This window comes from Acinonyx jubatus, chromosome C2 (genome assembly GCF_027475565.1).
Source record: "Acinonyx jubatus isolate Ajub_Pintada_27869175 chromosome C2, VMU_Ajub_asm_v1.0, whole genome shotgun sequence".
Taxonomy (NCBI): Eukaryota; Metazoa; Chordata; class Mammalia; order Carnivora; family Felidae; genus Acinonyx; species Acinonyx jubatus.
This window is the reverse complement of record NC_069384.1, coordinates 104,638,061-104,665,452: the sequence shown is the minus strand read 5'-3', so window position 1 is coordinate 104,665,452 and position 27,392 is coordinate 104,638,061. Positions and strand designations below refer to the sequence as shown.

General features: G+C 35.3%; 1 protein-coding gene across 5 annotated transcripts in view; it reads left to right on the top strand.

Moving 5' to 3' along the window:
- The window catches only part of MLF1 (myeloid leukemia factor 1), a 36,865-nt gene extending 9,784 nt beyond the window's left edge, over positions 1-27,081 (top strand). Inside the window, exons 2-9 of one of the 5 annotated variants that reach the window (XR_008297869.1) lie at positions 11,534-11,681; positions 16,074-16,115; positions 19,675-19,758; positions 21,079-21,207; positions 22,901-23,060; positions 24,623-24,761; positions 25,515-25,577; positions 26,734-27,081. Coding sequence is in view for 4 of the 5 variants with exons in the window: in XM_015066013.3 (XP_014921499.1) it covers positions 11,534-11,681; positions 16,074-16,115; positions 19,675-19,758; positions 21,079-21,207; positions 22,901-23,060; positions 24,623-24,761; positions 26,734-26,839 (808 nt within the window). In the remaining variant the exon portion in view is untranslated. The remainder of the gene's footprint in view (positions 1-11,533; positions 11,682-16,073; positions 16,116-19,674; positions 19,759-21,078; positions 21,208-22,900; positions 23,061-24,622; positions 24,762-25,514; positions 25,578-26,733) is intronic. The other 4 variants (XM_015066013.3, XM_053221269.1, XM_015066015.3 and 1 more) reach the window with 4 other exon arrangements.
- Positions 27,082-27,392: the final 311 nt, after the last annotated feature.

The window sequence follows — 27,392 nt, the reverse complement described above, 5'->3', positions numbered from 1 at the left end:
GGAAATACTCTCATATATAGCCTCCCTGTAGGTTCATGTAGACAATATTTATTACTTATTATTTCAGCATGGGGCTCAAACTTAACCCCAAGATCAAGAGCCACACACTCTACTGACTGAGCCAGCCAGGCACTCCTCATCTTTTTATTTTTTAATATTTTGTAATATTATCAAGTGTACCTGGGCAATGGCACTGCTTTCTGAGAAGATTAAATTGTGATTGATGGGATTATTGACACCTTGTTCTTTATTTTTAGTAAAACTTCACTGCTTAGATGTTGTGTTTCTGAACTGCAAAGCAGTGATCTAATTTACTTAAGCACAGTAAAAAAAATCCTTTAGATAAGTTAAAAGCACTCACCTTTGCACCGTATATGGTAGAATCAATCATTCACAACATTCTGTGTAATGAATTTCTACATTCATTTTCGGGAATTATGTCCCAAGTTTAATTAAAGCAAAAAGGCCTCACAACTACATATTGTTTTGGAGTACAGTTTCTGCCTTAGCATATTTTTAAAACTAATGCCTAATTAATAACATCTGGGAAATATTAATTTATTAAACAAAATTTAACAGCATCTCACCATAAACTTTGACAAGTTAATAACTTTGGCAAGTTAATAACTTTAGGGTTTTCACAGAATAAGATAAATTGGCATACTTTATTTTACAGCATTTTAGTGGGATTTGCCAAGAGATAAGCTTTAGTACTATTAAGAAAGAAAAACGCATTTATACAGCCTGGAGTGAACATTTTCATTTGATTTGGAATTACAGAAGTCTTTTCTCATATCAATTTTCCATATTTACGTATGCACTATAAGACTTTTTAAAACTTTTTAAAACTTTTTAAATCTTAAAATTCAGTAACATCCAACATTTGGTAATTAATACCTTATTTTATAAAGTATCTAGGTGCTTTACATTTTCAAAAAGGTGTTTTTGGAATATGTAATACATGCTTATAGCAAAAACTCAAAATGTATAGAATACATGGACAAAAGACTCCCTCCTCACAATGATGTGAATATACTTAACACTAAACTGTGTGTTTAAAAATGGTTAAGATGGGGAAAAAGCTCAGTAAATTTTATGCTTATGATATGTGCACTTTTCCGTATGTGTTGTCCTTCAATAACATGGCTTATTGAGACCAGGAAAAAAAAGGACTCCCTCTCACCTCTGGTCCTTTGTTACCCTCCCTGCATGCAACCACTGTAACCAGTTGGCTGCATTGCTTCCCAGGGATATATGCTATATATTTATAAGCATATATACATGAACTTCTTGTACAAATGGAGGTATACTACATATCTTGCTAATGGAGGTATACTGTATATCTTGCTAATCCTTCCATGTCAGCACATAAACATCTGCCCTGCTCTTTTAAAGGTAGCATAATATTCCATTTAAATTCTTTTTAGAAGTGCTGAAAAGTTTTTTAATGACTTTTTTCCTATCCATTTTTCATTATTGTTCCATCAGTAAAGAAACCTCTGTGGGCTAGGTAATTTTGGACATGGAGTGAACAAGAGAGATCTGTTCCTTTTCCTCAAGAAGCTTTTAATCTAGTGGAAAAGACAAGCAATATTTTCTGTATGTTATTTTGTTTCCAATAGTCTACTTATAAAGAAGGCTTTCACAAATAACAAGACTTTTTAGCATGAATTTTTAAAAAATGTCTCCTTTGACTCTCAATAATGGTAACCTATGCCTTCTTTTTGAGGGAAAGAAAGTAGAAAAGAAGATAGTGAAGAGTACTTAAAAGAAAAATGATAAAATAGTTTGAATAGTCAATACTACTTAGAAGTACTGGAATGGGATTAAAGCTGATGAAAGTAAACCTTCCTACCTACATTAGTTCAGTTGCAGAAAACAAATTTACTCTGGTGACTTTAGGAAGAAACTTTAGGAAGAATTTATTACAGGACATTAAACAGCTTAGAGAATCGTTGTGATGGCTTAAGAAACAGACTCTAGATTAAACTTTCAAGAATGACTCCTAAAGCCAAGTCACCGATCTAGACCACCAAGGGCGTAATAGCCAATTCTCCCATTAGGAATTATTGAATTGGAAGGCTGCTGCTACTGCTGCTGGCTGCAAAGCCATGGTGTCCCTGCTAGGACCCATACTAGCAAAATGGATTTCCCTTTCCTGTTCCCCAATACTCATAAACTCTAGTGATCAGACACTTGGAGTTCTGCTAACACTGCTACGGAAAGACTGTACTTCTGTGATCATGATTACCAAAAAAGAGAATAGTACATACAGACTCTTTTGCACTTCTACCTTCCAATTCTCAGATAATGGCCCATAAGTGGCAGAACCTAGATCCAGAAACTTTGCTGTAGAGTCCACAAAATTGTCTTAAGCTTTCATATACATATATGTTTTATTTATTTATTTTGAGAGAGAGGAGAGTGCAAGGTGGAGTCAGAGAGAGAGGGAGAGAGAATTCCAAGCAGGCTTCACACTGTCAGTACAGAACCCGATGCAGGGCTCAAACTCACAAACCATGAGATCATGACCTGAGCCAAAACCAAGAGTTGGACACTTAACCAACTGAGCCGCCTAGGTACCCCAAGCCTTAAGCTTTCTAGTGTCTGAAGTATGGAAAGGCAGTTGATAAGAGGTTGAAATGTATTGAATGTGAAAAACTTTAGATATGTCAGAGGATAGTGCAGTCATTTAAAAATAACCAGAGATACCAGAAATTAAATTTTTGATCTTAAAATGAAAAAAAATGAGATAAGGAGAATTTTCACAAAGACTAGTAACCTGGGAAACTGAGCCAAGGGATTTCTTCCAATATGCAGGACAAAATCATAGAGGGTTCAAGGTTCTACAAGGAAGGAATGGATAGAATGGCAAATATGCAAAGAAATATGTTGAGAGCAATTTCTGAAACTAACAAAATACTGAAATCCTTAGAACACATATTGAAAAGGAAATTTGAGGGTTGACAGGATATATTTTTAAAATTCTATACCTGGACCAATAATAATGTAATTTTGATACATTAAAAAATATATAAAGAATCATAGACCTTCCAGAGAGTATAGCTCCCTTAGAAAGAATGAGAACCAGATTGTCATCAGACTTCTCTTAACACTAAGTAAGGAAGATAATGAAGCAACATCCTCAAACTAGTGATGAGAAATGGTCAGATTTGTGTGCCCAGATGCCCATTGTTTGAGTGTGAAAGAAACCAGACATGACTACTAAAAATTTACTGTGGTCAAATTAATAGATGTTAGAATCCAGAAAAGAAATAGTAAAATTCAAGAAGTAATGATAATTAAGAAGCAAACCAACCTCAGCTTTTCTTGGTAGAGGGAGATTGATGGCACTTGCCATCTTCTTTATTCTTCCTATGGAACCAGAGTTCACCCTTTTCGTCTCTTGAAGCTCGCACAGGACAGATAAAAAACCCAACTAATATCCAGCCCATTCCTGAAGTTTTGAGTTTGGACGACTTGGAGAATAATGACTGTGCCTTTAATAGAAACAGGGACGTAAAGAGGAAGAAAAGAAAAAGTTGGGGGGGAAAGGCTAAGGAAAAAGTGTTGGAAATGTTAGGTTAAAGATTTACCAGGATAGAAATAGGCAAATGTCCAATAATTACTTTATCATTATTTGTAATTTATACTCCTGAGTATTTTGGAAAGTATTACAATGTCTTGGCCAATATGAAGTTGAAAATTGGCTTTAGCCCTACAAAGATCAGCTCTCTATCCCCACTGCCTGGCACAGTGCCTTTTACATAGGTATTCAGTAAATATTTGTAAAATAAATGGAGACCATTTGTATCAAAACAAGCAGAAATTGAACTTAGAAGTTCCTGATGAAATGGTTGAAGAGGATAGATTAGTGTTTATTCATGTGAGGTTCTTGGAATGTCTGAATTAGAGTTAATAGAAATCCTTGCTTAAATGCAGGTTATTGGGCCATGCCCCAGATACAATAAATCAAAAATCCTTGGGTGTATGTTTCAGGACTCTGCATTTTAACAAGTACCTCCCGTGATTTTTAAGAATGTTCAAGTTAAAAGGAATAGTCCCACAGAAGCCAGAAAAAAACAAGAATGGATAAAGGGTAAAGCCTAGAGAAAGTACAGCTCTCCCTCAATTTACAGTGGAATTACATCCTCATAAACTCACTGTAAATTGAAAATAGTGTAATTTGAAAATACATTTCCTACACCTAACCCACTGAACACCATAGTTTAGCCTCCCCTATTTTAATGTGCTCCGAACACTTGCATTAGCCTACAGTTGGGCAAAATCAACTAATATAAAGCCTATTTTACAATAAACTGTTGAATGTCTCATGTAATTTATTGAATCCTGTACTGAAAATGAAAAATGGAATGGTTGTATGAGTACATGATGGTTCTCAGTGTACAGGTTGTTTGCCTTCGTGATTGTAAGGCTGACTGGGAGCTGAAGCTGCTGCTGCTGCTCAGCATCACTAGAGAGTATGGTACCAAGTGTTGCTAGTCCGGGAAACGATCAAAATTCGAAGGGCAGCTTCTACTGAATGCATAGCATTCTCACACCATTGTGATTCCAAAAATCGTCAGTCCAGCCATCATAAGTCGGGGACTATATGTCTTTAGGAGACGGTACTTTTCAACATTTTAATGTCATATACAATTAGAAAATATTTACAAAGCACCTTGGGGTAGAAGAAGGAAAGACTGATGGAAGCCGGAAGTAACCCGCGCCAGTGGCTTTGGCAGGCTTGGGTCCCACCCAGCTGCTTCAAGGCTGAGCGTGTCAACATCTTGACACGCTAGTTACGTTTGACTCTCTGGAAGCTCTGTCAAGGGTGAGAAGGAAAATGTTCACTCAAAGGAGAATTTAAAGGAGACATTTGTCAAACAAGTCTCCAAAGTTAGATATGCTGCTGAGTATTCAAGGAACCGGAATGACCTTTGGGTTTCAGTAATTGGAAGGAAGGTTGAGGGAATCCTTGGCGTTTTAATGTGAAAGTGAAGGGAAGGAAAGAGGCATTTGTAAAAAAATAAAGCTACAAGGAAGTAAAGGATACAAGTATAGATGACTATTGGAAGATTTTAAGTGCTAAAGGGAAGAAGACAGTAGCTCAAAGAGTATCAGGAGTTGGGTTGGGTAGGGAGGGGAAGTATAGTAGATGACTTACTTTGCTACGTTAAGAACAGAAAGTAGTTTTCATCAGTATGGATTTTGTTCTTACTTACTTTTTTTTTTTTTTTAACTTTGTGATCATTTAGTAGTCTTTTATTAAAATCTTTTTTAATGTTTATTTGTTTTTGAGAGAGACAGAGCACAAGTGGGGAAGGGGCAGAGAGAGATGGAGACACAGAATCCCAAGCAGGTTCCAGACTCTGAGCTGTCAGCACAGAGCCCGACACAGGGCTCGAACTCCCGAACTGCGAGATCATCATGAGCCGAAGGATGCTTAACCAACTGAGCCACCCAGGTGCCCCATGTGATCATTTAGTAGTCTTAAGAAAGGACATCAAAAGTCACCTTGAATTATAAGAGGAAATAATAATTACAAATTAGGTCATTTAGTGCCGAGAGAATACTGCCATTGGAGTGTACTTCAGGAGCTAATGCTTTCAAGATCTCTATTGACTTGTCATAATTTAGGTTTATATTCTGTATTACTATCTTAATCATCAGTCATAGAAATCCCATTCAGCATTCTAGTGCCAGGTTAATCACAGGCTGTATTTTCTAGCATTTTAATCTTCTGAGACTATTTTATGCAGACTAGGAGGAACAGTTGGAAATTGTTTTAAATACTGTGATTTTAGGACTATATTTGGACTATATCTGAAGTATTTAGAATACGTCCCTTCCTTCCAAAGACGTCCATGTCCTAGTCCCCAGAATTTGTAAATATGTTATTTTACGTGACAAGGGGAATTAAGATTACAGATGAAATTAAGGTTATTAATCACCTTACAGTAACCTTAAGAGAGTAACCTTTATTACCCAGGTGGGCTCAGTTTAATCACAAGCATTCTTTGAATGTAGAAGAGTTAGAGAGATTTAAAGATGCTTTGTTGCTGGCTTTGAAAATGGAAGGAAGGGCCACAAGCCAGAGAACATGGGTAGTTTCTAGAAGATTGAAGAGACAGGAAAGAAACAGATTTTCCCCTAGAGCCTGCAGAAAGAATGCAGCCCTGTCAACACCTTGATTCTGGCCCAGTGGTACCCATTCTGGGCTTCTGATCTCCAGAACTGTCAGAAAGTAAATTTTTTGTTTTAAATCACTAAATGTATGGTAATTTCTTACATTGACTAAACTAATATAATATCCAACTTTTATAATTTTAAAACATGTAAGTCTCATTTTTGTGTCAGACTATATGTTCCTCTAGACCAGTAATCAACCTCTGTCCTTTACACTCAGTATACATGATAAATGTTTATTGAATTTGAACCATTCTGTATATCAGATGGTCTGTGCCATTTTTGGGGAGAGTTGTTTACCATTCTCCACTCACCTGGGTGCATGCTACATAGAGAAGCATCTGTATTGCAATCAATATCTGCAGTTCTGAAGCTTTTCCTTAGTGACTTTTGATTGGAGAAAGGGTATTCATTTAAACCAGAGTTGGTTTTCTCTGGCTCAAGTGCTTTAATACATGAGAATTGTGTCTTCTAATCAACAGTTTCAAGGGCTTCTTGTGTCTGTTTCAACTGCTCTAGAGTAAGACCACCTGTCCGAGAAACCCCATCCTCCTGAGGTTTGTGGAAGCTTATATTTTAATTCATACCATCCCAAACATAGTCTCAAAATTTGGTGAAAATCAAAAAAAAATTTTTCATGATACCAAACAGACCTACAGACAAACTATTTTTATAGATTTGCATTCATTTTGCTCCTAGTCTTTAGATAAAACCAACAAAATTGAAGAATTAGAATGAGGATAGTTTTAGATGTGTTATATGCTGTGCTTTGGGATGTAATAGGTATTATTTATTGCTGCTATAATTTAGTAGCTTAAAACAACAAACATTTATTATATCATTTCTGTTGGTTAGAAATCCAGAAACAGCTTTCTGGGCTGTTCTGGGCTGGGTGGTTCTGACTCAGGGCTTCTTAGGAGGCTGCATCAAGTTGTGAGTCAAGGCTGCCATCATTTCAAGGCTTGACCGATAGAGAATTTACTTCCAAGTTCTTAAACATGGTTGTTGACGTCTTAAAAATCTGCTTCTAAGCTCATGCAGGTAGGCCTGTCCACAGGGCTGTCTCACAGCATAGCAGCTGCTTGCCCCAGAATGAGTCATCATGCTAATACAGTGCCCAAGCAGAATCCACATTCTATTAGGGGCAAGTCAGTAAATCCAGCCCATACTTAAAGGAAGGGGATCATTGGGGGCCATCTTAGAAGCTGCCTACCACACATATAAATTAGTGAGTTCATTAGTGTACCAGAGACTAGATAATCAAGTTTATAATATTCCTAACTGAAATTAAGTTCAATAATGTCAAAAATTTTTGAAAGAAAACCTAAAATAAATTTCTCATATTAGAAGATATAAAATACAAATAAGCCTTTTAACTTTTAGACAGGAAATTCAGAAGGTACATTAAAATAATCAACACAGTTTACTTTTTTTAACTATACTTCCCTCAGATTGTCTACTTCTATCTAACTTCCTGTTTCAATTCTTCCCTTCATTTTAAAAATTGTACTTATGCCTCATCTTCTAAAAATAATTGAAAGCAGCTTATAGAAATATATAAAATGTTTTGAGAATGGAAATTAGTTATGCAAAGATGATGACACAGATAGAAAACGAAGTCAGAAATAAAACTACTACGCAAAGGTCTGGCGAAACTGAAGACCTAACAAAGATCCATGTGGCTGAATAAGTTGATGTTAAGAGAATGAAAAGGCAAGTCCAAGACTGGGAAGCAATACTTACAAGACAAACATCTGATAAAAGTCTTATGTCTACAATATATAAAGAACTGTTACAAGTCTATAACAATAAGACAAACAATCTGGTTTTTTTAAATAGGGAAAAAATTTGAACACATTTTATCAAATAAGATATATGAATGACACACAAAATAAAACCCCAATGAGATACTATTACACCACCATTCAAATGAATAAAATCAAAAAGACTGATAATACCAATTATCAAGCAAGAATGTAGCACAACTAGAACTCTAAGTTCACGTTTTTTATAAAATTAAACAATCACCGCACAACTCTGAAATCCTATTGCTAGTTATTTTACACAAGAGGAATGAAACCATATATACATAAAAAACAGTACATGAATGTTCATAGAAGCTTTATTTATAATAGCAAAAAACTAGAAACTGTTTATTATTACATTGTGACATAATCATATACATACAATGTACCTAGCAATAAAACTGAATAAATGGAACAACGTGGATGAATCACAGAAGCATTATGCTAAGTAAAAGAAGCTAGGCACAAAAGACAACATAATGTATGATTCCATTATATGAAATTCTGGAAAAGGTGAAACTATAGTGACAGAAAGCCTGTCAGTGGTGGGGTGCCTGGGTGACTCAGTAGGTTAAGCATCCAACTCTTGATTTCAGCTCAGGTCATGATATCACAGTCTGTGAGTTCGAGCCCCACATCGGGCTCTGCGCTGGCCATGAGGAACCTGCTTGGGATTCTCTCCTGTCTCTCTCTCTCTGTCTCTACTCCACTTGCTCTCTTTCAAAATAAATAAATAGGCTTTCTTTATCTTTTCTTTTTTTTTTTTAAGTTTGTCAGTGGTAACTAGGGTTAGAGGGAGCTAATTATCTGCAAAGAGGCAGGATGGAACATTGGGGGTAGAAATGTTCTACACCTTTGTGGTGGTGGTTGTTACTATAATGCATTTTTCAAAATTCATCAAACAGTATGACTAAAATGGATAAATTTCATATTTACATTAAACCTAAACAAAGCTGAATTAAAATGAAAATCTCTTTTATAACATAAGCATAATCCAGTTGAGTGGTTTACTAATCATTTGCATTTGAAGTTTTTATTATTATTTTTTTAACCTCCAAGGTGACAATATGACTCAATCTGAGCTCCTTTGAGATAGGGTTATGTATGCAAATACTGCACAATTCAAAGGAAAGCTCTTTCTGCCTGAGACTACTGAAGGAAGACAGAATTTTTAAGCTTCCTCATGATGACATTAGAAGGTTGGAGTTTAGAATGAGAAGTGGGAAGGGTAACCCCAGGAGGATGAAACTAAGGTGGGGAAGTCTGAAAGGGGGACAAACTATTAGGGGGCTCCAATAGACTACAGGGAAGAGTAAGATTGCCTTGGTAAAGTGCACTCCAGTGGTGATGTGCCTTAACTTCTAGAGTGAGCCGTAAGGAAGTGACCAGTGGGTCAGTGATTTTCAAATTGAAATGAAGTTAAGAAACCACTATAATAAGGCAATAAAATTTTACATTCTTTTTAAAAATGTTTTTTTTAAATGTTTATTTATTTTTGAGACAGAGAGAGACAGAGTGCAAGTGGGGGAGGGGCAGAGAGAGAGGGAGACACAGAATCTGAAACAGGCTCCAGGCTCTGAGTGGTCAGCACAGAGCCCGACGCGGGGCTCGAACCCACGGACTGTGAGATCATGACCTGAGCCAAAGTCGGACGCTCAACCGACTGAGCCACCCAGGCGCCCCTTAATGTTTATTTTTGGGAGAGAGAGAGAGAGAGAGAGAGAGAGAGCGAGCATGAGCAGGGGAGGAGCAGAGAGAGAGGGAGACACAGAATCCAAAGCAGGCTCCAGGCTCCAAGCTGTCAGCCCAGAGCCCGACACACGGTTCAAACTCACAAACTGTGAGATCACAAACTGTGAGCCGAAGTCAGGCACTTAACCGACTGAGCCTCCCAGGTACCCCTAAAATTTTACATTCTTGAATGGGACTTGGGGTGATTGGGATAACATCAGATTAAGAACACTGATATTTATACAAATAGAAAACAGCCTGGAACGTGGTTATTGCTATATGTATTTTTAAATAAAATACATATCTTTTCTCAATGAGAGGTATTTAATATTAATAATAGAATTATAGAAAGTAGCATTCATACATGGGCTAATAAGAGGAGAAGGTAAGGGAGATTAACATTTAACATATTATATGGACTAGATACTTTACTTTGTGCCTTCAGATTACATGCTTTAATCTCAGCAACAGGGATGTGCAATATTATCCTCATTTTACAGCTATGGAAACAGGTTCAGAAAGCAGGCTTGGGTTCTAATTAATTTGGGTACTGTGTACACAGAAAGGATACTATTCCTCAAAGGTTGGTGAAAGGACTGCTTGAGTTATGATCACCAGGGATGCATGTCCACAAATCACACCCAGAACTAATAAATGTGATTGGAATGTTGTGGGGGAGGGGGGGAGGACAGAAATCTGCATTTCAAACCTCATTACCTGCTTGGTAATTTCAAAGTTTGAGAACAGCTATCTTAAGACTAGAAAATATTTTTACTATGCGGTGATTTCTGATATTAAGAGTTCTTAGCAGGAGCGCCTGGGTGGCTTATTCAGTTGAGCGTCCGACCCTTAATTTTGGTTTAGGTCATGATCCAGGGTCGTGGGATTCAGCCCTGCATCGGGCTCCACGCTGAGTGTGGAGCCTGCTTGGGATTCTGTCTGTCTCTCCCTTTGCTCCTCTCCCCCTCTCATGAATGGTCTCACTCTCTAAAACTTAAAAAAAAAAAAAAAGAGTTCTAAGAACTTAAGAGTTCATAGAAACAAAAGTTAGCCTCATAAAGGTGATCTGTAGCTTTATTTTTGACTATTAAGATAATGTATATTTATAGTGTTGTAACATAGCTATAGTTCTCAATGCTCATATTTCATAAATAAGAGTTAAAAAATAAGCCAGCATAATTTTTTTTATGTTTATTTTTGAGAAAGAGGGAGAGAGGGAGACAGAGTGTGAGTGGGTGAGGGGCAGAGAAACCGAGAGACACAATCTGACGCAGGCTCCAGGGTCTGAGCTGTCAGCACAGAGCCCATCACCGGGCTCGAACCCACAAATCATGAGATCATGACCTGAACTGAAGTCAGATGTTTAACCGACTGAGCCACCCAGGTGCCCCAAGCCAGCATTCTTTATTAGTTCTCAGTAGAAGTTATATTGGTGGCTACCTAGAATGACCTCTACCTGGTAGCAAAATTTTCCAGTCCTTTTTTTTTTTTTTTTTTTTTTTTTGCCATTTTTCTTATTGCTGGCTTAAGCTACCCAAGATGTGTCAGTTTGTGTTTGTCATTTTTATACAATAAAGGATAAAGGTGTATTTATACATAGATGAATTATAGTAGATAGCAAATGGAACAGTTTCTGTATTTATGAGTTAGTGGGTCTTAGCGAGATAATTCTACTTGCCTAAACTCTTCTTTTGTCTCTTCAACAAGAATATTAGACCAAAATAATTCTTTGTAGTATTTAGCTGCCTACGTATTAATTATTTAAATTCCAACACTTACTCTTGAATGATTATATGTATTTTCAACAGCGATTCTTTTATTGCACACCGAGAAAGTATGCGACAGATGATGAGAAGTTTTTCTGAACCTTTTGGAAGAGATTTGCTCAGCATCTCTGATGGCAGAGGAAGAGCTCATAATCACATGAGACATGATGATGGTGAAAATTCTTTGACTGTAAGTTCTTTATTTTAAACTTAGCGAGAAAGTCCTATGGGAATTTGAGGAAAATTATTACAGAAGAATATATCTATGATGTTAAGCTATTAATAATGTTTGTGTTATAGAGATAATTGTTATATATAAAAGGGGGAACCTGTTGGAAAGCTAAATTTTTTAACAATGAATTGTTAACTCTATAGAATTCCACTGTGCTACCAAAACTTTAAGACCATAGGGTTATATATTATAAGCCAAACTTAAAGCATTATTTTTCATATGTGCATATAGTTTGTTGTCATCTTAGAATTTCCTCCCATGTCTTAAGTTAGAACAGGTGAGGGGACTATCCTTCCTAACCTATGCAACACTTTTTTTTCCCACTTTAAAAAAGCAGCGAAAGCTATAGTGTAATACTTTATAGGACCAGGAAAAAACAGACTTCTGCATGGCTTCCTTGGACCTTCAAAACTTAGATTAACTTTTAACTGTATCTAAAAATCTTGCATAACTGCAGTATATTTTCATAAGTCTTATCTGAGAGCAAAGCTAGGAGGTTACAAACGTACTCAACTAAAAAATCTAGGATGTTTACATACCTTAACTACTTTCTTCCCTGTTAATTTCGTTTCTCTTGCTTTTTCCTTCAGAATGGCAGTTCTAGAATAAAAGTCCACAGCAGTTTGTTTTTGTTTTCTATTAATTAAGTTTTGCTATTACATAAGTCTTTCATACTTAGATATAAACATATCATATGTGTCACAACCTAGGGGAAAAAAGTGAGCCATATCTCACCAGTATAAATTATAAATATGTAGTAAAGAATAAGTTTTGGCTAAAAGAGAGGCTGAATATTTCAAGGGGTTTGAAGGATAAAATTACATTTGCCATTTTTTTTTTAATTTTTTAAGTTTATTTATTTATTTTGAGAGAGACAAAGACAGTGTGAGCAGGGGAGGGGCAGAGAGAAGGAGAGTGAGAATTCCAAGCAGGCTCTGCACCATCAGCACAGAGCCCAGTGCAGGCTCGAACCCACGAAACCATGAGATACCATGACCTAAGCTGAAACCAAGAGTGAGCTTAACTGACCGAGCCACCCAGATACTCCTACATTTACCATTTAAATGAAAATTTCACATTCTTTTTCATCTTATTCCAATATATATTACTTTTATTCCAATTTGCTTTTTTTCATTTAGTGAATACATACATATATATATTCATTTTAAAAATATATAAATATATATACATTTAAAATATATAAATATATTTTAAATATATAAATAATATATACATTTAACATATACATTTTAAATATATATATATATATATACTTTTAGGGTTATCAGTTTCTATGAAAGTCTGAAATTAAGATCAAAGGAAAAATTATCAAGGAGTGCAGAGAAAATCAATTAACACATTCTGAAATTTTATCTTTCATATGAGCATTGAAATATTTTGTATATCTGCTATAACCATAGCAAGACAAGAATAGGGCTGTATATAGTACTTTGTATTTATGTGCATAAATGAGCTATTTGTAGCTTTTATAGAAGAAGGAAGAAGTGGCAATTTTATTCCCAGTGGAGAATGACATTATATCCTATCAACTATCTTAGAATGCTAACACCAATCCACTTGGCTAGAAATCCTTTGCTAGCCAAGAGTACTGAGTATTTTCCTAGGGAAGTAATAATTTTTAAAATATTACAATTTATAAGTTGTAATATAATTATAAATTATAAAATTGGTGGGGCGCCTGGGTGGCTCAGTCGGTTGGGCGTCCCACTTCAGCTCAGGTCACGATCTTGCAGTCCGTGAGTTCGAGCCCCACGTCGGGCTCTGGGCTGATGGCTCAGAGCCTGGAGCCTGCTTCCGATTCTGTGTGTCCCTCTCTCTCTGCCCCTCCCCTGTTCATGTCTGTCTCTCTCTGTCTCAAAAATAAATAAATTTTTAAAAAAAAATTAAAAAAAAAAATTGGTTACAGCAGATTTTTCCAAGGAACATTTAGCCTCTCTTTTAGCCAAGACTCATTTTTTTGTGTGTGTGCCTTTATAACTTATATTGGTGAGGATTGGCTCTCCTTATATCCTGTAGGGTGTATATATTTGACACGTGTATGTCTAAGTGTGAAAGACTAAATGTAATAGCAAAAATAAATTAATTAAAGCAAAACCAAACAAACAGTAGCAACAAAAGACCTCTCTGCCAGCTTGAACTTTTCTAAGTCAGTGTTTTATAACTAGATGTGAAGGTAGGAACAAATAGAAATTGACTGCAGAAGATGGGAAAGACTGCTACTATCTGAAAAGAGCACAGCCAAGAAAACAGTAGGCTTTTTGAGCATGCTAGCTATCCTAGTCCATTTGAACTTTCATCAAAATTCATATAAAGCTTCTCTCTCTTCTCATGAAATTATAAATTTTTTGATTAAGCAGTGAGCCATTAGCTGTTGCTTTTAAGCATGGTGGATGAAAATCTACATTTCAGCTAGACATCTTGATATTTTTTTTTAATTTTTGGCCCATTTCTTGACATTTGTCATCTCTATCAGCCATTTTACGAAGAAAGCAGAGACTCCTACAAAAGTAGGTGAAGCTAACTATGCTGTTTTCTTATTTATATTATTAGCATTTTCTTCAGTTCATGATAATTTTATGGGGATTTTTTATTTTTTTTAAAGTTTATTTTTGAGAGAGAGAGCACATGAGCAAATGGGGGAGGGGCAAAGAGAGAGGGAGAGAGAGATCCCAAGCGAGCTCCGCACTGTCAGCATGGAGTCCTATGCTGGGCTCGAACTCAGGAACCTTGAGATCATGACCTGAGCTGAAACCAAGAGTCAGACACTTAACCAACTGAGCCACCCAAGTGCTCCTATGGGGATATTTTTAAGCCAGTTGTCCATTTTGGGAGGATTAGTTTTGTTAAAAACTAGATAATTTAATCTGTAAATATATTTAAGCAATTTATAATTCAAGGTATGACATGTGACCATCAGACATTTAGATTGAGTGATGGCACCAGAGTCAATCTAAAATGTTTTTCTTTTAGGGGCGCCTGGGTGGCTCAGTTGGTTAAGCATCTGACTTCAGCTCAGGTCATGATCTCATGGTTTGTGGGTTTGAGCCCTGCATAGGGCTACTGTGCTGACAGCTCAGACCCTGGAGCCTGCTGATTCTGTGTCTCCCTCCCTCTCTTTCCTTCCTCTGCTCTCACTCTGTCTCTGTCTCTCAAAAATGAATAAACATAAAAAAATTTAATATTTTTCTTTGAAGCGTAAAGAAATAGAGAAATTTTATTTGTGCATTCAGTGCACTTTGGAGATTACTCTTCTAAATATATAGTATACATATATATCATCTGATATAATTTATTATACAATTTAACATAAATACACATTTTCTCTATTTTTCACCATAACTTACATAGGGAGAAAATTATCACTGAATGATGGTAAAACCTTACATATACCATTTACCCAAAAATTCAAATTTTACTTTCAATATTTGAAACCTCCAAGTAATGAAAATTTTTAATTTTTATATTTATCTGCCTAAATTTTATTTTTACTTATCTGTACCTACTGAGGAATACAATTTGTGAACTATTAATTTTGATAATTCCATTTATTATACTTAACATTTTTTTATCAAAGACCCTATATATTTTTAAATCTGTGTTTGTGATCCTTTCTGAAGTCTATATTTTTTATTCTATATATTAGTTCTTGGGAGATTCTCATTAATTTTTTTGCCCAATGTCTCTACTTATCTTTTGAAATGTTATTAATGTAGGTAATTGCTTATTTTTAATCAGTTATAGGTAGGTTAACTCATCTTTTTTTTTTAATATTTATTTATTTTTCAGAGAGGGAGAGAGACAGAGTGCGAGCCAGGGAGGGGCAGAAAGAGAGGGAGACACAAAATCTGAAGCAGGTTCCAGGCTCTGAGCTGTCAGCACAGAGCCTGACACAGGGCTCGAACCCATGAACTGTGAGATCATGACCTGAGCTGAAGTCGGACGCTTAACCGACTGAGCCACCCAGGCGCCCCAACTCATCTTTTAAAAATATGGAATAGTTGAGCAAAGGAAAGATGATACTTTAATCATTATACCTTTGGTGTGAATTTGCATTTCCTTTGAGAAATGTTTGTCTTAATCTATAACAAAGACTTTTTCTTTCAACTGTTTTTGGTAAATAGGATATAGCAATCATATTTAAGAGTGGTATATGGTTTTGAATAACAATAATAAGCAGGTAATTTTTAAAATCTATGTTGAGGATTTTTTATTAAATGGTTTAAAATTTTTATCAGCTCAGAACTATGTGATTATGTAGTATATTTCTTTCTTTTTCAGGAATTATCATTATACATATCATAACCAAAATTAATTGGATTTTTTTCCTAGGTAATGAATTCTCTTATGCCTTTTGGCAGTTTTGGTGGTATGGTTCGTATCATGAGACACAAACCATTTTAGCAGTATTTTCTGACAAGTATTTTTCATTAACTCAAGCAAAGTGAATTGGCATGCAGTTTCACTTAATTTCAAAATGGCTTTTTAGAATTTGTACTGAAACCTGTTTCATGTGTTGATCTTAGAGTGTTCAGGCATGTTTTTTTCTGAATTAAGTCATATCAACATAAATAAAATCAGTCTTCAAAGAGAAAAAATGCATTTTAATAGGTGAATATTCATTTGATTTACAAAAGGGATCCCCATAGTTGTGTTTGAAAGTTTGGACACTTCCATATGCTGTGGTGACTTTCCAAAAGATAAAAAAGTACCAAACTGTAGCTAGAAGAGCACATTTGCAGAAGCTCAGATTGGCTGCTTTTTCTAGCACTCTGTTGTTAACTTACTCATGCTGCTTTTCCTTTCCCATGTCCAAGTATGGCTACTCTGCAACCAGCTTTTCTCCTGCTATTTCTTTGTTTTCTGTGATGCTAGTTTCTAACATACTTAAAGGCAGTCTAAGGAGTAGCAGAGAATAGCATGACCTTAGAACATTTCCTTTGGACGCATCTATGCTCTTATGCAAAAGTTTGTTTATTTTCTTTTTTAGACTTTAGCCCTTTGTCTCCTTAAAGTTTGACATACCATATTTGTCCTTCCTCACCAGAGTTATTAGTGGGACAAACAACAAATTAACTCTGTGCTATAACTGCTCACTTATCAGTAAAATGATCAAGAAGTTCAGCGTGCTGTGGAAGCACAGATAGAAAAAAGCCTGGTACCTAGACCTTTTGTGGTGTTGGGGTGGAAGTTAATCAGAGATTTCCAGAACCTTAAGGATTATTAGGAGTTAGCCAGGAAAAGCAGGGAGAGGGGGAGAACAAGGGTGTTCAACACAGAAGAAAACACATGTGCAAAGACCTGTTAGCTAGGAAGCTCGAAGATGTTTAGGATCACTTGGCCCTGGAGCACGGGTTGGAGAGTAGATACAGATAAAGATACGGAGGTAATCAGGGACTTCTTTTTGTGCTGGTAAGAACTGGGGATATTATCTGAAGAATAAGGAAGCAGTTGATGAATTTTCACCAAAATGGCAATAGAGTCAGGTTCTCATTTTTGAAAGATTATTGTGCCTATAGGGGAAAGAAAGACTAGAAGGGACCACAGTGGAGACAGAGAGGCCAGGAAGCTGTTAAAGTGTTCTGGGAAATATTACTAATGGCTTCTACTTGGGTAATGCCCGTGGTGATAAAGAGAAATAATCTCGTTTGAAAGAGAGTTAAAGAGGTGAATGGGTAGAACTTGGGGATTTCTTGTGTTGAAGGAACAGTAAAGAGAGAAAAGGAAAGTATTATGCCCATTTTTTGACATGAGAAATTAGCTAGATGGGAATGCCATTGAGCTAAGGAACAGAGCATTCATACTCATATGAACAGATAAGAGAACAGGGGTGGTCAAAGGATCATTTCTGTTTGGGATATTTTGCATTTGAGGCAATAGTTTATCTGGTTTACAATTTATCTGGTATCAATTGAATATATGAGTTTGAGCTGAGTTAGAGATAGTTTGTTCATTTATTCATCAAATGTTTAGGGAGTCCTCCTGTGTGCTAGGAATTATTTTGAAAGTATTGAGAATATAGTAGTGAATAAAACAGAGAAGATAACCCTACCTTCACAGAAATTATTTCTCTAGAAGGAAGACAGGCAATAAATAACAAAATAATTTCAGATAAAGTACTTTGAATTACACTAAAGGAGATGAAGCAGGGTAATGATATAGTGACAGATGGAAGGTGAAGCAGAGATTACTTTAGACCGGTCGCCTTTCTGAGGAGGTAATACTTGAATCATGAGAGGATATGCTGAGAGCCAGTATAAAAACATTACAGGCAGAGAGAAGAGCATGTGTTCAAAGTTCCCAAAGTCCTTAGGAGCTCACTGGAATCTTAGCTCTAATTTGTACCCCCCACTTTTTGTCACTCCAAGGTGTTGGGCCACCCCACAGCAAGTACAGATAAATTTTTAAATGGCTGATGTGACAGTGAATTGAGAAAACGGCAGAATGTACCCAAACATCTGATCTTTTCTTCCTTCTTGTCTTCTTACTTGGGCTAGTCCTTCTAATGCTCATGCATTTTGTCTTTTATACAGCCCTGATTTCTCAACCTGGTGTTGAAACAAAATATTCAGAATGTTTCCTGAATTGTGTTGAATCCCTGAAACGCAGATTGTGCATTGTGTACCCAAAGATATATGTATCAGTATCTCACAAATGTGTCTTTGTTCCCTGATGTGATAAGTGCAAGTTCTAAAGAAGAATTTACTTTTCCTATCTATTTCCCATTGTTACAAGTAATAAAAACCCAATGGAAGGCAGAGATAGAGACAGGCCTTTGATAATTCTTTATTGAGTCCCAGCTTGGCATACAGCAAAAGAATCTCCAGAGGGACTGAAATACTAGCATTAAACTATAGTCCCTTACAGAATTCAGAAGACTCCCGTTTAAGTGGAGAAGTTCCTTGAATCAAACACTTCTGTTTTATAATAGTAAATAATGCATTGGGTGACACACTAAAATGTGTGCTTCATTTTTTAAGTTCTGGTGAGTGTTCTAGTGATAAAAACTAAAATCAGTGACTGATTTTTGTAGAGCAGAGCTTCTCAACCCGACACCATTGATATTTGAAGCCAGATAATTCTTTTTCTAGGGAGTAGGGGACTGTCCTATGCTTTGTAGGATTTTAGCAGTGTCCCTGGACTTTACTCAGTAGATGACAGTCATACACCTCCTTGGTTGTGACACACAAAAATGAGTATAATTATTGACAAATGTCCCAGAGAGTCAAAGTCAATCTTGGCTGAAAAACCACTATTCTAGAGCAATTCTTAATTATTCTAAAGAAGCATATGTCATGCTTCAAGGGAATGCCCTACTGAGCCTTCCATGGTAGGTGGCAAATTCCAGGCCTACTAGTAGAGTGAATTAACCTCTATCCCTTGGATCCTCTTATGATGTAAGGACAGCCTGCACCCTCAGGCAGTTTCTGTCACCTGTGTTGTACTAGTGGAAGTGACATTGGTATCTTATACCCAAGTTTTATTTATTTGCATGTTGATGTATTGAAAGGGAGGAAGGAAAAACTTGAAAACTATTCTATTCTAGAGCTGTCCCAGCCCAGACACTGCTCAGCATTTAAATATTAACTAAATTGTGTTTTGAGAAAGTTGATGAATGTGTGTTTATCTGTATATGTTCATGCATTTATATATGTGTGTGTATATGTATATATACATGTATGTATGCATGAATTTATAGTGTTGCAACTCTCTATTTATATGTTGGTTGTTTGGGATTCTGTATATATGCTTCCATTTTTTCCTTAACAAATCACTTTTTTGTATAGTCCTTAAATATCTTTGCCTGGTTGATTACTGCATGAGATCCCACTGCAAAAATCAAGAAAAAAAAATTTCAGCTGTTTTGGGAAGGTTGATTTGCTTCTTTTGTGTTGTACATATAGTTAATAACATACTTCCTAATATCCTGTAGCGTACAGATGTCAACCCTTTTCAGGCAATGGACCGAATGATGTTAAATATGCGAAACAGTATGCAGGAATTACAAAGAAACTTTGTAAGTACTAAAAAATTGATGAGAACATTATTTTCAGTTACTGGTACCCATATTATAGTGGCTTTCAATTTTTTTTTTAATTTTTTAATGTTTATTTATTTTTGAAAGACAGAGAGACAGAGCATGAGTGGGGGATGGACAGAGAGAGAGGGAGACACAGAATCTGAAGCAGGCCCCAGGCTCTGAGCTGTCAGCACAGAGCCCGACATGGGGCTCGAACTCACGAACCATGAGATCATGACCTAAGCCGAAGTTGGACGCTGAACTGACTGAGCCACCCAGGCACCCCTCAACTTTTTTTTAATCATGGTCCACAGTGGTTGAAAAATATATCTTACAGTATGACCCAGTACACAATACTTGTGTACTATAAAAATATACCTGAAATAAAAGTTTTGCGAGAAAATGATCATACTTTTTACAGAGTGTGCCAGTATTTTCTGTTTTAGTTCATATTTTAAAAATCCTGGTCACAACCTACCAAATTGATTTTACAAACTATGAGTTTGAAAAATAGCATTAATTAACTTTCAAAATTAAACAGCCTCAAAAACATTTGTTCTGCTGAAGGTCACTATTGTAAATGGACATTTTATATGAATTTAGATTTTTAAATTATTTGTAACTTGTCTACTTAAAAAGATTTGTAGCACCTAGGAAATTTTTAGTGTTTTGTATTGTTTTTCTAAAAAACTGAAAACAGACATTTTAGGAGTGATGTTAATCACTGGATTAGATCCATGCAATCCAAATAGTTACAAGCTAGTACTAATACTCTTACTTTTCTACTTGTACTATTAACATCAAAAAAAAAAAATAATAACTTCATATTGATGAAGAAGACTCATATTATTTTAGTCATCCAGTTTAGAATCTAAGGATCATTTCAGAATGTCCAAATCTAGGGCATTATTAATGACATTAGTAATCTAGCAATCTGGTACCCACAGGAGGTGTAAAACTTCTTGGTATATGGCTAGTTGGTTCACTGTTGGCAAAATTACACACAAGGGTCAACCACTAACTATAATAGTATCATAGGCCTCAGGGCACAGCATTTATATTTAAATCTAAGCTACAAGTCTGTGATCTCAAAGACTTCAGGATCTATGAGTGAATCACTTGTTATTATTCCTCACAAGAAGAGTGAAAATTGGTACCTACAATGGAAGGAGATTAGGACCTTCCTGGAGGTGCTATTTGGATACACCATAGCCTTAGTAGAACGTCTAGCTAGTATTGTTACTTACCTGAATCCTCTGACATAAGTCTTCATATTTGACTAAACTCTCTGGATTTACATTTTATACTTACCTCTAGGGTCACCTTTCAGTGGATCCAAATGGACATTCATTTAGTTCTTCCTCAATTATGACTTATTCCAAAGTAGGAGATGAACCACCAAAGGTTTTCCAGGCCTCGACTCAAACCCGTAGGGCTCCAGGAGGAGTAAGTATTTTCTGAGCATTCTTGGAGCTTTATAAAATTTGGAATGATACATCACCTATGTCATATTTTAATTATTAAAGCTTGATACAGTTCTTTGGGAGTAGGGATGAGGAGGAGAAGACACCATATCACTGTGAAAAACAGTAATGCTAGCTGCCTTTCCATAGTTTAAGGCAATTTTTGTCTCCCCAATCCCACCTCAGGTGCCTTTTTCATGTAAATTTCTATTATTGATGTTTGTTATTACCTTTACATCTTGACCAGGTAAGTAGACCTGAAAAAAGTCTTTGTTTTGTGAAATAAGTGTCAATTTTTAATTTATATCTGAAGTAAATGAATTTTTTAACTCATAAAATACAAGTGTACAGAAAATATATAGAAAATAATATAATAAATACCCATATTCCTTCCACTCAGTTTAGTTAAATCATAAAGTTTTTCTCTATTTGCTTTACGTTGTCTCTTGCTTTGTTTTCTTTTTAAGCTAAAATGTTACAGATGCAGTTTAAGTTTCCATGCACTCATCCCTCCCTGGTTCCTTTTCCCTTTTACTTTCTCCCCCAAAAAGAACCATTTTCCTATATCTGGAACTTTTTCTGATGTATATTTTTACAATTTTATTACTTACATATGCTTCAAAAACAATATAATGAATTATTTTATGGGTTTCTAAACTTTATATAAATGGGTTCATGCTGCGTGTGTCCTCTGCAACTTGACTTTGCTCAGTAATATGCTTCTGAGATTTATTCGAGTTGATACGTGCAGCTGTTTCTTTATTTTGACTTCTATATATTATCTAAAATATGAATATACCACAGTTTTGAATCTATTTTTCTGTTGATAGATATTTCTAATTTCTCACTTATCTTTATACATGTCTCCTTGTGCAAAAGGTCTAGGAATGTTATTGTTGGTTTGTAGGAGGTGAGTGCCTTCATCTTTTCCTAGAAATTACTAAATTACTATCACACAGCGATTGAAACAGTTGGCTCCCAGAAAGTCTTATAATGAGCTCCCATTCCTACACTTCCTTGTTAGTACTTACAGTAAAAAAAAATTAGGTTTGCCTATTTAATAGGTGTGAGTAGTTCATTTTTTAGTTCTTACATATGAAGACATACCTTTTAATGATGCTCTTGCCATAGGGCAGACATTTTCATTTTAACTTGCTATAAGTGACATGCATCTTAAATGTAAGCAATTTATTTATAGACATCCTACAGCAAACCATGCTACTATTAATAGTCTTTGGCTATCACTAATATTCTAATGACCGATAGAGTTGATATGTAGGAGCCATGAGATTTCAAGCCCATCAACATGACTACTGAATAATTAGTTGCCTTTATTTGTAGGAATGCTAGCATGTACTCCTAACTATTACTTTGTTAAGGACAATGTTGAAGGCACTAAGTTTTATATAATTTATTTGTTTTAATATTTGATTACAATTTAGAAAAAAAGGTTAGATTATATTGGTTCTATTTGCCCTAGACATTTTAATTTTGAGCAGTCCAGGAAATATCAGAGAACTATTATCACAGTTTCACTGCAACTTAGCAGGGGAACTGAGTACCCAGTATTTTTGCAGCTGTAGATTTATGGTCTTACCTCTATAGGTAAAGAGGTCCTGAGAAATTTAGAATTATAAATATTCTATATATATTTAAATAATAACTCACTTTTATAGATAAAGGAAACTAGGAGAGCATTGAGAGATTCTGACAGTGGACTAGAAAAAATGGCTGTTGGTCATCATCTTCACGACAGAGCTCATGTCATTAAAAAGTCAAAGAACAACAAAACTGGAGACGAAGAGGTCAATCAAGAGTTCATCAATATGAATGAAAGTAAGTTGTCACAGAAAGTAGCATTCTTCCTCTTAAAACAGCAGCTGTACTGGTAGAACTTGAATGTTTTCTGTAGAAACATTTCATAAGATGTCCTTTTGAGGTAGGTTATGAATAGTACGTGTATGGACTATCTTATCAAAGTAATAAAATTGTGTATTCATTGTTTCATAGTAGATCTGTTTTTTACAGTGGTTTTGGTAATGTTACTTATTTTTTGTTTTATACTTGGAAATGGAATCTTTTGAATTGTCATTTGGTAAGACTGTCAGTAGGCAAAATGAGTTTTTTAATATTTCTGGGGTATATTTAAAAAATGAAGAAAGAAGAAAATTAAAATTATCTGTAATCACAACCTCAAATAACCATTATTACTGTTTTACTATATTTCTTCTTAATAGTTTTATGTATATATAAACACATAAACTTTTTTTTAATTAGTATTTTATTGTCTAGTTTATATTGTGCTTATTTTAATTCACCGTTATAATTGTGAAAGCAATTACCTATGATGTTGTCTTTCAAAAATGTTCTAAATGGTTACCTAAAAGTTTTATCCTGAATAGGCCATATTTTATTTAAACCATTCTTTACTGGCAGACACTTGAAGTTTTGTAGAGATAAGATTTTAATTCCTTGTACTGTTAGATAGTATATCATGTATATATCAAATAAGTCTTTACATTTTCTAGATTTTATATTCATTCTTCAATGCATTTAAGTCCTTTCAGTGTTCTAACTCTTGTCATTGTAGTTTTTGGGTTATATTCATCTCTCATTTTCAAAAAGCATTTTCAAAAAGTGTTTTGTCTTAATAAAGGGTTTAAATTACCATTTTAGTAAAAGAAATTCTCTTAAGGTTGGGTTGATAAAATTATTCTTCGGCGATGAGATGGAAGTTACATCTTAACCTTTCTTTAATTTTAACCTTTGTAGTTTTGTCATAGTTAAACATATGAAGAGTACTTCACAATAATTAACATGTTGAGGAAAAATTTAGTGAAAGAACACATACATTATAAAGGCCATCTGGAAGAACAGTATTACCATTTAACAGCTGTTATTATCAAAGTCAGATTACCTACCTCATAACAACATAAATTGACAGTCAAGATGTGCAACCTATCAGGAAACTGACAACAGAAGCTTGTGTGTTAGGCCAAGTTATGTAGGAAAATGGTGAGGTTAATAGGAAGTGCTTGTTATTGAAGGAGTTTCCAAGTACAGAGGAAAAGCATGCTCACCAGGAGATGACCCCCCAAAAAAGACTGTGAATCAGTATGATTTGGTCAAAGGGTCCATTGGGTGGAATAATATGATATCCAGGCAGATGCATGAAAGACCAGATCGTCAATAACCAAATTGTCAATAGGAATAAGAGGGACAAACAAAAAAGGAAGTATTACCCTGAGTCAAAGACCTTTATATTTGGAGCACTTCCCTGCATCTATCTTGAGGTTAGATGATAGAAGCACAAAGCCAGAATCAAGTATGTGGAAACAAAGCATTTACTGACAGTTGATATCTTAATACTTGCCCCTTTATTTTGATATTTAATGCAGGTGATGCTCACGCTTTTGATGATGAATGGCAGAATGAGATTTTGAAGTACAGACCAGTGGGACAGTGGCGCCATGTGGAAAACCCTAAGATGCGAAGTGTTGGTCATGAGAATTCAGGCTCCCGAGAACTTAAAAGAAGGTAAAAGTTATTTCTAAAATAAATTGTGCTTTTTAAAGAAAAATTAGAAGAAAAGTTATGAAATTTTACCTCTGTATCAGGAAGTTTTGATTAACATCTGTTGTTTATATCAACAGTATATTTTGTGAAGAATATAATAATTTTACATTATATCTGAGTATGCCACACAAATTTGAATTTGTATCTAAAAACCAATAATATTTTAAGATTGTATCACTAGTAACTCACTAGCAAATTATGCCTCAGAAGATAGGGGCTAAAATCCTTCTAAGGAAGTGTGATATATTATAGTTATTTTTGTAAAACAGTTTTTAGTCTAGATAGAGTAGGAGTCATATATTTCATGCCAGGTGAACATATTGGTGTCTAGAGATATGATAAGGGGAGAGGGGCTCTATTGGAAAGGCTTAACAAACTTCCCTAACAAGTCAATGGCAAATGCATTTTTAGACACTTGTATAATAAACAATATCTGCACCTATATTAGGTATTAGATATTAGGTATTTTGGAAGAATTTTTCAAAAACTTTAGCCTTCTTTGGGATTACCTTTTGGAATAGCTGTGAAATATAAATATGCTGAAGCCATACCTTAAAGATTAGAGATTTTTGTACATTTAATGTGTATGGTAGAGTTAGAATTTAATTTGGTTCTCTGGGGAAAAAATGGAAAACAATACCTAATTCCTATTAAAATTACACTTGAGAGAGAGAGAGAGGCTTCACCAGGCCTTAAAACAGAAATCTATTCTAGGCCATAAGAGAGTGGAGGATTGCTGCAGAAGGTGGAGAGCTTCACAGAACCAGTGATGGACAAGTGGGTACCAAGTAAATCAGAAGCCTTGTGCAGAGTGTCATGTGCCAGCATCTTTTATTTTAAATTACTTATTTAGGAACTTAGAGCCCTAATATTTTCTATAGAAAATTTGCTCCCATGTTACTTTTAGACAATATTTGTCTCACTTTGAAAAGTTTGTTGATAAAAACTTTACAGTGCTAATTATGATTATGAAATCCAGGTCCCTGTTAGAGAAAACATGTTCTTTTTTTTTTTTTAATTTTTTTTAATGTTTATTTATTTTTGACACAGAGAGAGACAGAGCATGAACGGGGAAGGGTCAGAGAGAGGGAGACACAGAATCGGAAGCAGGCTCCAGGCTCCGAGCTATCAGCACAGAGCCTGACACGGGGCTCAAACTCACGGACTGTGCGATCATGACCTGAGCCGAAGTCGGATGCTTAACCGACTGAGCCACCCAGGCACCCCGAAAACATGTTCTTTATAGATGATCTTACATCTGTGGCCCCATCAGTGGCATTTTTTGTAAACTAGTATTGTCTAATAGAACTTTCTGAAATGATTTCCTGCGATGACAAAAATGTTATGTATCTATATCATCCAATATGGTAGCCTCTAGCCACATGTGGCTATTAAACCACACTTGAAATATGGCTGAGGCAACTGAGGAACTGAATTTTAAACTTTATTTTATTTTAATTAATTTAAATTTAAATAACGTGGCTAGTGGCTAGCATGTTGGATAACATCTCAGGAAAGTAGCTGTTGCTTTCTTAAATGTTAATGAAATAGTCTCCCATGTGTTTTGCTTTTTAAAAAAAATTTTTTTAATGTTTATTTATTTTTGACAGAGAGAATGAGAGACAGCATGGGTGGGGGAGGGGCAGAGAGAGAGGGAGACCCAGAATTCGAAGCAGGCTCCAGGGTCTGAGCTGTCAGCACAGGAGCCTGACGCAGGGCTCGAACTCACAGATTGTGAGATCATTACCTGAGCTGAAGTCGGACGCTCAACCGACTGAGCCACCCAGGCACCCCTCCCATGTGTTTTTGAAAGCTATTATTGAATTTTTAGATAAAACTCTCTATAAATTACAGTGGTTTTATCATGTTTGTATTGAATTGTAAACCACTGGCATTTAAAAAATGGTATTAATGTTCATATTATATTTCTCAGGGAGAAACCTCATCAAAGTCCAGCCATTGAACATGGAAGAAGATCAGATGTTTTTGTGGACAAACTCAACATCAAAGGATCACCTGTGAAAATCAACAAAAAATAAATAGCCTTGCAGTTGATTTGTTTAGTGTTGATTGTTTTAGCAGAGAAAGTAATGGTGCTGGGTAATACACATAAGACCAATCCCTTGTTAAATCAGTACTGTACTTAACAACTTTCTTCTGATATCTGAATGATCTTGGAAGTGCTAGCTTTATATTGTCCCTACTTTAGGAATAAAACTTTGATTTTCAACAATTTAAGTAAGTTGCTAAACTTTTATAAAACTCTTTATTTTAAAACATACTGATTTTTAAAGCTGATTTTGCTTTCTCAGTTATCTTCCTATTGGTTATGTGTTCTTTTATATGTTCCAGATTGAATTTAGAACTAGTTTTGTCATATGTATTAATTATAAGAAAGTAAAATGGTAAAAAAAATAGTCTTGGTTTTCACTAATAATACTGCAGTGATGTTAATAAAGATAAAATTATTTAAATCAAATTTTATGTGTTATGTAGCCAGCTAGCTTAAAGATTTAAAAAAAAATAAAGCAAAGCACCCTAGTACTGTTTTATGAGAAATTAGTTATTATTTTGATAAATTACATGAAAAAT